General features: G+C 57.2%; 2 protein-coding genes across 7 annotated transcripts; one reads left to right on the forward strand and one right to left on the reverse strand.

Annotated features, from left to right (window-relative positions):
* Positions 1-228: 228 nt before the first annotated feature.
* On the reverse strand, positions 229-6,722 carry GALT (galactose-1-phosphate uridylyltransferase). Of its 6 annotated transcripts, none has more exons than XM_083882956.1 (12): positions 6,649-6,722; positions 6,223-6,392; positions 6,071-6,146; positions 5,891-5,939; positions 5,534-5,663; positions 5,175-5,231; positions 4,753-4,875; positions 3,764-3,896; positions 3,265-3,348; positions 3,028-3,182; positions 2,838-2,929; positions 229-2,319 (listed from the first exon to the last, which is right to left on the reverse strand). In XM_083882956.1, the coding sequence occupies exons 1-11, from the start codon at positions 6,701-6,703 to the stop codon at positions 2,867-2,869; spliced, it is 1,095 nt and encodes a 364-aa protein (XP_083739082.1). In that variant the 5' UTR covers positions 6,704-6,722; the 3' UTR covers positions 229-2,319; positions 2,838-2,866. The 6 variants fall into 6 exon arrangements, 5 of the variants coding, with proteins under 5 accessions (XP_083739082.1, XP_083739083.1, XP_083739084.1 ...); XM_083882957.1 differs by having other exon boundaries at positions 231-1,546; XM_083882958.1 differs by having other exon boundaries at positions 234-885.
* Positions 6,723-6,851: 129 nt separating this feature from the next.
* On the forward strand, positions 6,852-10,273 carry SIGMAR1 (sigma non-opioid intracellular receptor 1; the record flags this gene model as incomplete). The annotated part of the gene is made up of 4 exons (XM_083883038.1): positions 6,852-7,002; positions 7,722-7,922; positions 8,437-8,529; positions 8,821-10,273. The coding sequence occupies 4 exons, from the start codon at positions 6,852-6,854 to the stop codon at positions 9,045-9,047; spliced, it is 672 nt and encodes a 223-aa protein (XP_083739164.1). The 3' UTR covers positions 9,048-10,273.
* Positions 10,274-14,626: the final 4,353 nt, after the last annotated feature.

Below are 14,626 nucleotides of genomic sequence, written 5' to 3' on the forward strand. Positions count from 1 at the left end.
CCTCACCAGCTAGACTTTTTTAATCTCCCTGCAATAAATCATTTTTTAATTACAACTGGACCGCAACTACCAAAATATAAAAGGCTTTGGGCTTTACAGCACACAGTGATGGTTCCTATGAATTGCAATGCCTTTCCATCTCCAGCAGCTCTATTTGCACCACCCTGATGCCTCCCTGTGCCACAGGAAAGGCTCATTGCTCCCTTCCAGACTTTCACATCCCCGTGCACAAGCTAAAAGTATGAGTGCAAAAGGAGGTTGGATCTGTTGTGAGGAAGCGGGGAGCTCAGTATACCAGGGTCAAGCTCTCACACTTGGGTGTACCCCCTCCTCTTCATCCTCTCACAGCTGCTTTCATCTGAGACTGCTGTTTCAGATTTCAGGGGGGGATGTTGTTTTAATTTAAAAAAAAAAAAAATCTCAGGCCATCTCTAACAATTTTTAGCAGCAGATAAACTTGAGCAGCTGGTACCTGCAGCAGAGGGCACCCTGGCACAGGCACCAGCCCTCCCCAGCACACACTGCCTCCCCAGCCTCCATCCTAAATCACGACACAACAAACAGGCTGTTCATTAGATGCTGTTTAATTAAGCAATATGGATCCTGCCTCGATATTTACAATCCCACTTGCCCTGATTTATTGGAGAGAGTCCCGTTTTTAAAGACGGCAACTGTAAAGTTTAATACCGCTTGACTTAACTGCGAGTTTCATTTACGGCCGCGGGCCGAGGCGCGGCAGCCCGGGCTGGGAGCCGCCGGGCCATTAAATCAGAGCTAACTGCGCGTGCAGGGAGATGACTAGCTTCGTTACAATCGGTTCAGTGGCTAATTACCCCGAGCTGGATTGCCACACTGAAGTCAATTTGCTGCCGCTTTCCCAGGACCCTGGAGAACAAGCGGGGAAGCTGGGAAGTTGGAGCCAAAGCACTTGTTGCAATGGAAAGGGCTCGCAATCCAGAGGGTGGAGGTGACTCTCTGCTCATCCCAGGATGGGAGAAATCAGTTTTGCAAGAGGCCAGATTCCCAGGTGAGCAGCCCCGATGCCCTGCTGAGGGATGCTGTGTACAATAACCCCTCCAAACTCAAGGGTCAGCCACCAGCTCCTCTCCATAGCGCCAGAGCACCTGGGAGCGGTGAGGTCAGGTAAGGGCAGTTTGTGGCTCTGCGATGAGGCAATCAGGCAAAGAGATAGGACCAGCATGTAGGAGGGCATCCAGCATCAGGCAGGCCAGGAGACCCTTCCATCTGTCCCAACCCCATGGATACAGATGGAGGAGTGACACACGGATAGGGTACAGGGAACACAGCCCTCTCCAGGAACTGTTGTCATGGAAGTAGGAGGAGAGCATTTCTCTCCTTGCAAGGTATTTCTTGCCCCCAGGAGTGCACTCACAGACTCCACAAAGGAGAAGGGTCCCATTAGAGTTGGGAGAACAGCTCATTAGTGACAAATAAAAACTATTTGTGAAGATGTGAGAGTACATAGTGCTTGGCATCCCTCCACGTTACTGTCCACCACCTATCCCTGCCAAGTTCCAGGGCTTTCCTGGAGGGAAAGGGAGGAGAGCACAGACAGAGGTGAATAGAATACCCCTCAGCTCAGCCCAGGATCCAGGCTGCAACTATCTCACCCCATAGGTGGGCAAAGTGAAGGGGGGAGCAGCACCAAGAAGAGAGCTGGATTGCCTGGCAGTCCCCAGGAGAGCAATGAACCAGCCCCTGGCGCATCTCAGCAGCCCCATACCTGCAGCAGGCAGCATGAGGGCTGTTGCCCAGCAGTTCCAGCCACAGAGGATGAAGAGAAACAGCTCCAGGGTTGAGCATCTCAGCCAGCAGTCTCCGTGTAGCAAGTCTGCCAGGGCTCAGCCCTCTCCCAGGAGCTGGCTAAGCCTTGGGCTGCATCCATTCCTTCTCCCTGTTTCCCTCTCCTCCACAAGCCTGCAGCACTCAGAGACAGACTCAGAGCTCCCTCCAGGGAGGAAGAGGAGGCAGCGCAGAGGCAGGGACAGGAGCAACAGGTACTGGGCTGCCAGCACATCCTCTGAGCCCCATGTTACCCCCCACCAGCAGCTGGGGGTCTTCACCAGAGACCCCAAACCTCCCACCTAGGGGCTGAAAGCCACGAGAGCACAGGTAGAGGCACTTTGCTTCCAGGTTTTATTGTCCAGGAGGGTTGTGCCCCTCCAAGGCGCAGAAGAACTCCCAGTCCCACCAGTGAGACTGGACCAGTAAGAAGGGTAAGCCCCTTACTGGTGGTAAGAGCATGCCATGGGGGCAGAAGACAGAGCCTGGGATGGTGAAAGAGACAAGGAACACCACCTACACAAATATGCCACAGAATTAGGCCCCGAGGCCCCAAACAAGCAAAACCAGTCCCAAAAACCAGCCAAGCCGTGACAAGGCTCAGGAGAATCTGGGAGCTCAGAGGGCTCACAACTGACATGAATTCCCAGACCTTTGTTCTCACCACTCTCAGCTGACTCGTGGCCTTACTGAGCACACCAAATGATACAATCTTAAACCTCTCTGTTAGCGTAGCACTGTCAAGCCCACCACCAAACCACGTCACTAAGTGCCACATTTACACATTTTTTCTAATACTTCCAGGCACAGTGATTCCACCACTCCCATGGGCAGCCTGTTACAATGTCTGACCACCCTTTCCATGAAAAAATATTCCCCAACATCCGATCTAAACCTCCCCTAGCACAACTTTAGGCTGCTCCCACTTGTCTTATCATTAGTTATCTGAGAGAAAAGAACAATCCCCACTTGTCTATGACCTGACCTCCTTTCAGGTAGTGGTGGAAAGCAATAAGATCCCCCTTCACACTCACATCCTAGGACTGGATGCTCTGCTGCACCATCACACCTCCTCAGCCCTCTTCTTGTAGTGCACCTCAGGGAGGCTCCTCAGGCGCTCAGCTGCCTGCAGGGTACAGCACAAGAGACAGCCAGGGGCTAGTCCCAGGGATAGCCCTGGCACACAACCCCCTGGCTCCCCCAGTCCCCCTGAGCTGTACCCACCTGCTCGGGGGTGAGGTCCCTCTGTGCCTGCGCCAGCATCTCATATCCCACCATAAATTTGCGGACAGTGGCGGAGCGCAGCAGCGGGGGGTAGTAGTGGGCATGGAGCTGCCAATGCCTGCAGTCCTCCTCCAGGAAGGTGCCTGTGGGGGCTCCTGCAGCGGGCAGAGGCACCGTGTGAGGTGCACGGAGGGGACCGAGAAGTAGAAGAGAGGACTGTGGAGCCATGCCACTCACCATGCCAGCCCATGGAGTAGGGGAAGGAGACTTCAAAAAGGTTGTCATACTTGATGAGCAGCCTCTGCATGATGGAGGCCAGGCCTGCAGAAAAGTGACAGTGATTCAGTGTCCTTGTGCTGGCCAGAAGCTTGCCAGGTGTGCATTGGGGTCATCTGCAGCACCTATCCCTGGGTGGACATCAGTCAGGAGGGATGCACTTGGTAATTCCCACCCCTCCCCACTCACACAGGGAGCCCGAGCAATGCAGCAGGAGAAGCCCCTCAGCAAAGCAGGGAGCACCATATGCTTCATCACCTCAAAAGGACATGAATTCCACCAGCAGTGCTGGCTGTGCCTGAACAACTAGTTCTTATCCTAACAGAACAGAGGTGCCATTGCCTTTCTCAGTTAAGCTCAGCAAGGACATAAGCCCTCCAGCAGCAGCACAGGTGCCTCGTAGCAAAGGTCAAACCCAAAGGACATGGGATGGGGTACAACAAAGCTCAAAGCCACTCACTGTCCTTCTCACTGTCAGTAAGGTCCTGGAGGCGGCAGACATGACGGCGGGGCAGCAGCAGGGTCTGGTAGGGCCACGTAGCCCAGTATGGCACCACAACCAGCCAGTCTGCATTCTCCACCACCAGCCGTTCCTGCAGGGCACAGAATCACAGAGTCAGTTAAGCTAGAAAAGACTTTTGAGATCATCAAGTCCAACCTATGATCTAAAACCACCTTATCAACTAAACCATGGCCCTGAGTGCCACATCCAGTCTTTTTGACTCCACCACCTGGACAGCCCATTCCAATCCCCAATCACTCTTTCAGTGAAGAATTTTTTCCTAATGTCTAGCCTAAACTTCCCCTGGCATAGTTTAAGATTGTATTGTCTTGTAATGTCAGTGGTTTCCTGGCAGAAGAGACTGACCCCCCCCTGCTGACTAAAACCTCCTTTCAGGGAGTTGTAGAGAGTGAGAAGGTCTCCCCTGAGCCTCCTTTTTCCAGATTAAACACTCTCAGCTCTCTCAGTTATTCTTCACAGGGCCTGTATTCCAAGATCTTTCACCAGCCTTGCTGTGCTTGTCCAGATGAATTCAAGCATCTCAATATCCTTCCTAAACTGAGGGGCCCAGAATTGGACACAGTATTTAAGGTGGAGCCCCACCCGTGCCAAGTACGGAGGAAGAATGACTTCCCCGCTCCGACCGGCCACACCATTCCTGACACAGGCCAGGTGCCATTGGCCCTCTTGGCCACCTGGGCACATGGCTGGCTCATGTTCAGTCTGCTGCCAACCAGCACCCCCACATCCCTTTCTGCCTGGCTGCTGTCCAGCCACTCTGCCCCCAGTCAGTAGCACTGCAGTGGGGTGTTACATGTGGTGCTTGATGAGGACATACACAATCCCAACTGTGGCACTCCTAGGGCGCAGCTCCTGGGGTTGGGGAGCCCACCCCAGCACACAACCAGCTCCCAGGGAGGGGACATGGACAACATCCACACCTTTACCTTTCGGTGAGCCTCCTGCTCAGCATATTCCAGCAGCATAGGCACGCCATGCTGGCTCAGGTGCTGGCGCTGGGTCCGGTCCTCCAGGCGCGCCTCATTTGGGAGGAAGCTGCTGGCCCACACCTGGGAAGGACATTGGGGCACAGAACTGAGGTGCTCGTACCCCTCACTTGCAGGGGTACTCCTAGTCATGCTGCCCATTTGGAGGTTCCTGCTGCCACCAGGTGGAGAGTCTGGCATGTGGCAGCCACAAGGGACAGTCCCCACAGGGAACGGGACAGGACAGACACAGGGGCGGCCTCACTGTAAAAAGCTTTGGGACCAGGGCAGCGGGATTGCCATTCACATCGGCTCTCAGGGTTTGCTGTAGGATCACCACAGAGAGCTGTAGTTTAGCCAGGTCACAGGTGGGACAGCCTCACCTGGCAGTGGGGGTGTGGGTTGGAGCAGCCCATCATCGCTCCCTTGTTCTCAAAGATCTGCAAGAAGAGGAAGAGGTACAGCCAGCAGGTCCCAGCCACAGGACCCCCACTGCAGGCTGTCGTGGTGTCCCCAGCACAGCAGGGAAGCAACCTGCAGGAGAACAGAGCCTCACATCCACATGGAAAGGCTCCGCAGGACTCAAAGGACACAAAGGCTCAAAGGGCACAAAGGCTCAAAGGGCACAAAGCAGGAGACCCACACATGACTAGGATGCTCCCAACCTCAAGTACTGCCAGAGTACCCAGCACTGGCCTCCCACCTTCACCCACAAAAGAGCTGCCCCCCACCAGCCCCAGACCTGCACCCAAGGGTAGGAAGCACCCAGCTCAGTCGCCAGCTCTGCCCACGCATCGATGACAGCCCGGATCTCTGGCAGGGACATGAGGGGCAGCGTCAGGTCCGACCAGGGGTGGAAACACATCACCTTGCTGTAGAGGAAACATGCACGGCTGTGACTGGGGGTGTCTCTGGAGACCCTCACAGCTTTGCTGCCTGCAGTGGGACAAGGGGCAGGGCCAAAACCCCCAGAATGACCCCAAAACCGAGCAGGTGTGTACGGAATTGGCACTGCATGAGGGGAGCAGGCCCAGTCCAGCACCATTCTGTAGGTTCTTGACAAATCGTGTCCCAAATCCGCTGGAACCACGGTACTTACCACACACCCCGGGCTGGGGCAGCTTGAAACAAGGGGTGATCACTGTCATCTGGGGAAGGACAGAGAGTGGGCAGGCAGAAGGTGCTGAGGCAGAACCCAAGCCTCTCCAGGCTACCCTGCAGCAGCCCCAGGACCCAAGTCGAGGGGCCCCCATCAGCCTGCTCCACTCCCCAAAGTTACCGGGCTCTGGAGCATCAGGCTGCAATGCAGGGAAGTCATTTGGGAAGACAAAAGTACCCTCGTACTTGGGGTTCACCTGCCGGGTGAGAGACGGTGTGAAGGCAGGGAGGGGGTGGCAGGGGAAGCCCGGGTCCCCGCGTCCCCGGTGGTACCTCGCCGTTGGCCCGGGTGGCCCCGGGGCAGAGGGGGTTCTTGGGGTCCCAGCGGGGCACATCCTCGGGGGGCGGCTTCTCAAGCTGACCCTGCCAAGGGCGCTTCACGCGGTGGGCCGACACCAGCACCCAGTCGTCCCGCAGCGGGTTGTACCGAACGTGCTGGTGCTCTGCGGGGAGAGCGGCGGGGCGTCAGCCACACACCCCGCCGCGGGCTGCGCGCCCCCCGGCCCGCTCCAGGGGCCGCAAGAGGCTCCGCACGCCGCTTTATGCCCTCCCTCGGCTTCTCCCCTTCCTCCCTGCCCCAGCCCCGGAGCCCCGCTGCTCTGGGCAGGGAAGGTCGCCGCAGCTCCCGCTTCCCGGGGTCGTGCTGGGCTCCGCCGCGGGTCTGAAGGCAAGGATGGAGGAAGGCAACCCCATCCGTACCGCTGGCACGGAAGCGAGCACCCCCCTCCGCCGCCCCCGCCGCGGCCGGCTCCATGTCTCCCCGCTCCCGGAAACCCGGCGGGCCCGGCCCCGCCCCCCGCGCCGGCGCAGCCGCCCGGGCCGTGCGTGGCGTGGCCGCGGCGGGGGCGGTCCCGGCCCGGCTCCCGGGTCCCGCTCCCGGTGCGGGGGCGGCGGAGCGCGGCATGGGCGCGGCGTGGGGGCGGCGGGCGCTGCGGGCCGGGCTGGCGCTGGGCGCGCTGGCGCTGGTGCTGCAGGGGCTGCGCGGGTGGCTGGCGGCCAAGCGCTACGAGTTCACCCCCGCCGAGATCGCGCAGCTCGCTCGGCACCACGCGGGTACGCGCCGCCCCCGGGGACGCGGAGGGGCGGCGGGGAGCGGGGCCCGGGAGGGAGCGGGGTGGGGATGGGGATAGACGAGGGCTTGGGGATGGAGAGCGTGGCCGGGGACGGGGCGGGGAGCGGCGGCCTGGGCCGGGAAGGGGAGCCGTAGCGGGTACGAGGGGCTGGTGAGAGTCCGGTCCGGGGGCCGGGATCACGGGAAATGGGGCCCGGGGCAGGGAGCTGGGCCTGGGCAGCCAGGCTGGGACAGCGAGGGGATCGGTACCGGGGAACGGCAACAGGGAACGCGGGGGAAAATAGGACTGAAGCAAGGGAGGGATGGGGACCAGGGTAGCGGCATCATCCAAACTGGTTGGGACTGAAGCCCTAGGCGGGTCAGGCTTGGGGCTTCAGAAAAGGGCTGTCCCCACAGGGCACAGGGAGTTTGGTCGGGGCAGCATGCCATCAGGAAAGGGGCACTGTCACCTTGCTTGGGTCTCCCATATTGCCCAGCACCTGGGATTGGCTGTCAGACTGGAGCACTGGGTGCTGCTTACCCTCCATCACCATCCAGGGAGGCGGTGAAGCTGGGTCAACAGGAGCTGAGGGCTGGAGAGGAGAGATAGCTTTCATGGCAGATCTCTCCAAGGGGAGTGCTGAGACCCTGTGGTTGTGCAGGGGATGTGCGGAGGTGCTTTTTGTGTGCCGGGGACTTAAAGTGACCCTGGGTGCTGCAGGGCTGGACCATGAACTGGCTTTCTCCAAGATCATTGTGGAGCTGCGCAAGAAGCACCCAGGCCACATCCTGCCGGACGAGGACCTGCAGTGGGTGTTCGTGAATGCGGGCGGGTGGATGGGCTCCATGTGCCTGCTCCATGCCTCACTCACTGAGTACGTGCTGCTCTTCGGGACGGCTGTCGACACTGGGGGACACTCGGGTAAGCAGGGGGGCTGGGCCGAGCAGGGGAGTTCTCCGAGCTATTTCTGCTCAACTCTTTTAGGTGCAAGCTGGCCATGATATGCCCAGCACAGGGCGCCTGCTACTTCACTATTTGCATGGGGTGAATTGTGCTAGCCAGACACTCCCTGCAGGGGGTCCAGCCCCCATGGTATCCTGGCAGCATCTGCAGGTCCCTGTGTATGACACTGCTGTGTGGCCAGGACTCTGCATTCAGCTGGCAGGCAGTAGCAGGTATCTCATCTCCCAGTGCTTCAGGAGGGACCAAATGCCAAAGAAGTGTGAAGTGATGGGGCTTAAGGACACCCAGCAGCCCTAGCTGGTGGTATATGACTCTTTACAAAAACAATTAGAGAACCAGAACTGTTGGCACTCTTGGTGTATTGAGGCACTGGGGTTGCCATCCTGACCCCCCTGCTCCACAATTCACACCTGGGCTCCTGTGCTGTCCCTGTCAGGGAGACACTGAGCCAGTGTTGTCTGTCCTCCCACAGGTCGCTACTGGGCAGATATTTCTGACACCGTCATCTCGGGGACATTCCGGCAGTGGAAGGAGGGGACCACCAGAAGTGAGATCTACTATCCAGGTAAGTGCAGCAGTATGGTGACCTGCGGGCTGCATCCATGTCTTTGGGGCACAGCCACTTGCTGTCATAGAGGCCCACCCTTTGAGCTGACAGAATCCAAGAGCTCAGAAAGAGCAATTTGGGTCCCCAGTGGCACATCCCAGCATCTTAGTGGGTGGCAGTAAGAGAAAAGGGAGCAAGGTTAGAGTAGAATTGGAAGGCTGAACCCTGCAGGCCCTAATCTTGTGTCTCCCATTTGGGCGTGATATGGGGCAGCCAATTGAAGCCATGCTTGGTTGTGTGTTTTGGCAGGGGACACCATCATGCACCAGGCAGGAGAGGCCACGTCAGTGCAGTGGAGTGCAGGGACCTGGATGGTGGAGTACGGCCGAGGCTTCATCCCCTCCACACTCGCCTTTGCCCTCGCTGACACCCTCTTCAGCACTCAGGACTTCGTCACCCTCTTCTACACCCTGCGTGTCTACGCAAAGGGCCTGCTCCTGGAAGCAAATGCCTTCTTCAGCACCTTTGGGTGCTGAGCCCGTCTCACCAGGGCACCCTGCTGAGCCCAGTTGGCTCCTTTCCTCCCAGCATTTTTGTCTTCCTCCCTGAGCCCAGGTTCTAGCACAGGGTGCAGGAGATCCCCTGTGCCTTCCCCAAATTGTTCTGTCCTTTCCCCACAGGCCAACAGGGTGCCAGGACAGAGGGACCTTGGTAGTCACAGCAACATAGAACGTCAGTTCTCTTTACTACCTGCCTGTTCCTCCTTTCTATTGGAGTCATGTCCTGCTTTTCCATCCCTCAAGGGCTGGAGTGGCCTCGCAGTGTACAAAACACCCCTGTGTGCCCTCAGCATGCAGCAGGAGAGAAGCTGGAGCTGGTTGTCCCCAGGCCCCAAAAGATTTCCTCAGCTCCTGAGACCTCAGGGGGATGATGCTGCCCTCAGGGCAGGGTGCACAGGGTAGACCAGACCAAAGCACCCATTGCAGAGATTGGCCGCTAAGTCCCCCGTGTCTCTGGCAGCCTGCCGGGACTGCAGGCAGCGCAAAGTGCTGTGTCCAGCTGGCAGCATCTCCTGTGGCTCCATCCCTGCTAATGTGGGTTGGCAGCACACAGTGTCACCCTGGCACAGGGCAGGATCAGCGTTGAGACCCTCTGGCAGTGGGGGATGCCTGGTTTCTGTGCTGGAGGGCCCCCTGCTCCCCTGTGTGTCATCTGCCCTCGGGGATGGCTGGGGCTGGAAGAGGGTCGCTTGCCCGCAGTTCTCTCCCAGCAGTGCCCCCCAAGGGGGAAACCCACCGTCTGTCGCCTTAATGGAGACCCCGTTCTGTGTGGCCTCTTGGCTATGCACGTACCTAGTGTCCTTGAGTGCCCGAATGTCTGTACTAGCTCAGGATGGGATCTCGCCCCTCAAAATGCTTTCCCCGGTTGTGAAACCCCCTGGGGACAGCCACTCTGCTCGGCTCCCGGCATGGGATCCCGGCTGCCAAGAGAGTGCTGTAATCCTCCAACCAAACCCAGCTGTGCACCCTGCTTGCACCCCTGTGGTCAGGCCCGTGTGAGCTCACTGCTTGGTGGAGGGCTTTCACCTCCATTCTGCTGCCAAACACACGAGTGTGTCCCTGGCCACCTAGGCCTGTAGCATGCTGATCCTACTGCTCCCTGGACTGTCCCTGTTCTGCTGACCAGCAGCCCTGCACACGGGCTAGTTCTTAATTTGCTACCTGAAAAGAGATACCAGTAATAAAGTTGTTCCTCCCACATACTTGCGTCTCTGGAAGAGTCTCTGAAGTGTGGAGCCCTGCCACAGTGAAGCCTGAGCTCCAGCCTCAGCAGCAGTCCTACTGACAGCTGGGTGTCCCCAGGGAAGCTGGAATCATCCCACTCAGGGTCCTGGGAGCTGGGGGTACAGTACTGGACAGGATCATCCCTGTCTCAGCTCCCGGGGATTGGCAGAAGATGGTGCTGTTACTCCTCTTGCCACTGCAGTCAATGGTGACCAAAAGCCTGGGCTAGTGCCAGGTCCCTGCTTCCTTGGGCAATCCCAGAGCTCAGTGGGTTCCATCCTTTTGAGGGATAGTGGCAGTGCTCAGTCTGTGGTCCCCTGAGGATGGTTGGACCCACACAAAGCGGGTGTTTTTGAGAGGTTTGTGCACACACAGGTGTGCACGCATGCTGTCAGACACATCACACATGTGCGTTTGTGTGTTTCACAGGTCGTGTGTGCATATAGGTAGAACAGCTTTCAGGTGGGGCTGGCACATATTTATAAATAGGCTGAACCATCAGGCATCCGTCCATACAGAGCAACTGCAGGTGTGTGAGTGCTAGGGTGCATGTGAGTTGGATATGTGTGCATGGGTGTAGCCAGAAGAGTTTTGTTCCTCTCTGTGTGTGTGCCCATGCAGGTGACACAAGTGTGTCACACCTGTCTGTGTGTGTGCACAGCCTGCAGTGCACATGGCAGCAGGTGCACACCCCTCTGTGTTCATCAACAGGCAGCTGTGTTGGGGGGGCGGGGCTCACAGGCTCTGTGTGTGCACGTATGTGTGTTCCTGTGGGCTCTCAGGCCTCCTTGGCCCCACACCAGGCCTGTTCCCTGGGGTTTGGTAGGTCCTGTTGAGGAACACGAGCAATCCCACGCGAGCCAGCCCGCGCGGCCAGGCGCTAACTCAGCAGCTCGTATCAATACTGCTCCACTTACAGCGAAGGCCGCGTAATGAAAATCCAATGGGCACGCTGGTGGGAGTAAATAAGTATGCCATTAAAATAAGAAAATCAAAGCTCTGGACAGGTCTTTTCTCTTGCCCATTGATTTCTTTTATTACGGAAATATTGCTGCTAAATAACATTAGTGTGAACAATCTCAGCAGTGTTTTCTGTAGAGCCTGTGTCAATAACTGCATCCCGGGTGGGGGATCCCCCCCCCAGCCCAGCTGCAGGGCCAGCAGCCCTGTCCATGCAAAAGGCTGCTCTGGGTCAGTATTCCCAGCTTAGCTGACATGAAGAAAGAAACCATGATAAACAGAGAAACCTCACAGTATGGGGTGGCTCAGGCAAATGCCAGCAGGGTAGAGCTGGGCTTAGACCCAGGAACCCTGGCCACTCTGCTGCAGTGGGAGTGGTTGGCAGGCATGAGTGCCAGGCATTCATTAAAGGGTCATAAAAAGCATCTCTTTGGTGGTTGCAACCTCTTAATCAGTTGTCTCCAATGACCAGCAGAGAAGAGATGAGTTCTGGACACAGCAAGCTCTGCAGGCTGTTAGTGCCTCTGCCTCTTCTTCCTATGCCTCCTCATCCATGCCCAAGTCCATGCTGGCCTGACCCAGCTGCCTGCAGCTTTGGAGAAACTGAGGCACAGGTCAGAAGCTCACCTGCAATCACCCAGCTGCAGCACAGCACTTGTGCCAGGGCCAGGGCTTGCCCCTTTCCCCCTTGGCCACCCAGGCACACAGCATCCTTCAAAATGCCCACGGGCAGCAGGTGCTCCTTGGAGAGACAGAAGATGTGACAAGGACACACAGGAAATATGCACCCTTTGATGTCCAGAGGCCTGATGAGACCCCAGGGCACCTCAAAGGGCACCAAACCCTAATGGAGTGGCTGGAGATGGGCACGGAGCCAGCCACAGGCACCTGCACTCAGGGTCTGGTAGACCCCAGTCCCAGCTGAAACAACCATGAGTGGCATCTCTCCAGAGCTGTCACCAGGACAAATGCAGATCGCTGCCCTCCTAACACCTTCCCCCTGCAACTTGCTTTATCTTGCTGTCCCTCCACATGCAGTGGGTATTGATCAGCCCACAGGATCTATCTCTTGATTTCTTCTGCGGTATCTCTCTGCTCCAAGTCTCTCTCACTCCTCTCTGCTGTCTGCTGTGCCCGTCTATACCTCCACTATCTATCTGTGCTACCTCAGCCGCAGCCGTCAATTGCCATTTGGGGAATTTCTCTCCAGCTGGGAACATCACCAGATTCCATTGATGCAAAATGCTGAGCAGAGGAGAAAAGGGGACATGGTCCTGCTTGCTTGCCCCAAGGGGAGCCTGAGAACGGACATACTTCATGACACACGTGCAGAACCCCAGAGTTGCTGTTATCACTGTGGAGGTTCCAGAGAGGAACTGAGTAGGACAGGTCCCTTGGTGGTCATGCCCAAGGCAGACACACACTTCACCCCTGGAGACCTTGGTGTTGCCACTAGCTGGCCTGGGTGCTAAACTGACCCAAGCACCCCAACCTCTCTGCCTTGCAGAAGGGGAGCTTCCCCAGACACTTGGGTTCCTGTTGAGCCATGGAGAAGTCACTGCATCTGTCTCACCTGACCCAGCCCAGCTTCCAGTGTGCAGGGGATAAGGCACAGCCTAGAGCATAGGGTGCAGCACACTGGGGTGCAAGGCAGCAGCACTGGGAGGGGAAGCTGAAGCCATTTGGCACAGGGTCCTGTGCAATAAGTCCTGAAGGTCATCTGGCCATGTGGATCCCTCTGAAATAGGGCCATGTCTCATCTCAGTGCAACCCAACAAGAGTGCCACACTGACTAGCACTTAGAGGGGCTGGCAAGCACCAGGAGGTCCCTGCCTCTCCCGCAGCGGATTGGGATGAGCCAGTGCAAGCTACAGCTGTCCAGCCCTGAAATAGGATGGCCAACAGCTAATTTATCTCCTGTGCAAAGATAAACAGCGCCTGGGGGCCCTGCAGGGTCGGGAGCTGCCCTGCACTCCCAGAGAATGGTCTGATTTTTCCAGCCTCCCTGATGAGCATGGTGCACTATGTCAAATCCTGCTGAGGTGCCAGGAGCTTAATGACCCCCAAGAGTCACCAGAGCCCTGGCAGGACATAGGGTAGTTTCTTACAAGATGTTCATAGGAAAACTGGAGAGCACAGAAGCAGCAGCTTTTCTGCACAGAGAGAACTGGTGAAAGGGGTAAAGTTGGGCCATGGAGCCCGAGAACAAAGTCAGCTCCTGCCACCACCATGGCCAGCAGCTGTTTTTCCTTAAGATGCCTGGAAGAAAAGGGAAGACTTGGCTCATGCTGGCTGCCCCTGGCCCCTGCAGCACATAGGTGCAGGGGACAGACCCACCAGCCCTTGCCACCCAGCCTCCTGTCATCCCATACCCCCAAAACCCAGAGCGGCAGTAGGAAGTCTCAGTGACAAACTGGTCTGGCTATGGGATGGGATCAAAGCCACAGTTCCTTGTGTCCTAGCGTGGTGGGATAACACTACTCCCCAGGTATCCATGCAAACCCTGCAGCTGCCCTGGCCAAAAAAAAGCCCAAGGAAAAGTGAGTGCTTTCTTTGCCTCCTGGCAAAGTTTCCTCCATAAAGGAGTCCAGAAAATCTGGCAGATAGGCAGGTGGAGACAGAGTAAAGAAACAGTGTGGGGATGCTGCCAGCGAGCAGCACCCAAGGCAGAGAGGTGCTGTGCTCTCACCTCATCTTACATCCTTGTGTGATATCTGGAGACACACTTGATGATACCCTGGTGCCACAGTTTGCCCCACTGCAAGCAGGGACACAGGGCAAGCAGAAACATTCAGCCACTCCAGTGACAGAGATACATGGCCTTGTTCTACCCATGCCAGGAAGCCTCTTTGGGCATCCAGGCCGCACTACAATCTGACCCCTTCAGCCAGGAGCCAGGAACCCACAGCACAAGCCACAAAGATCCCTTCAAAGTCCCAGGCTGAGGGTCATGAGTCACGCTGCTGTGATACCCCAGCCCTCAAGGAAGGAGCTCAGAGTTCAGCACCTGGAGCTTGCCCCAAACATCCATTTGCATCTGCACATGGATTGGTAGCATGCGCACACACACCCACTTGCCCCAAAAAAGCACGTGTGCACATGCCTGCCCCTCCTACCCCTTCCAACAGAGATTGCACACACCAACAGGTGAACACACGAAACACACACCCTCAAGCTCCCCATGGACATATATAGGGCATTTATTACTGTCTCCAAGAGCAAACACATGTGTGTGCACACACTGCAGGTGCTCAGCCCCTCTGACAGTGCACACGGCTTCACACACACGTGTGCATGGTTACTGCTCCAGGTGAGGGACACAAGCCTTCCACACACATCCCCAGGGCATGCACACACCTCAGACACCAGGC

Source organism: Zosterops lateralis, assembly GCF_965231275.1.
Source record: "Zosterops lateralis genome assembly, chromosome: Z".
NCBI lineage: Eukaryota > Metazoa > Chordata > Aves > Passeriformes > Zosteropidae > Zosterops > Zosterops lateralis.

Bases quoted from the DNA above. Each gene is read 5' to 3' on its own strand.
- GALT (XM_083882956.1), bottom strand. From the start codon at position 6,703: ATGGAGCCGGCCGCGGCGGGGGCGGCGGAGGGGGGTGCTCGCTTCCGT. The intron at 6,393-6,648 runs GTACGGATGGGG...CTCTCCCCGCAG, and splicing joins TGCTCGCTTCCGTGCCAGCG to AGCACCAGCACGTTCGGTAC. The intron at 6,147-6,222 runs GTACCACCGGGG...CTCACCCGGCAG, and splicing joins CCACCCGGGCCAACGGCGAG to GTGAACCCCAAGTACGAGGG.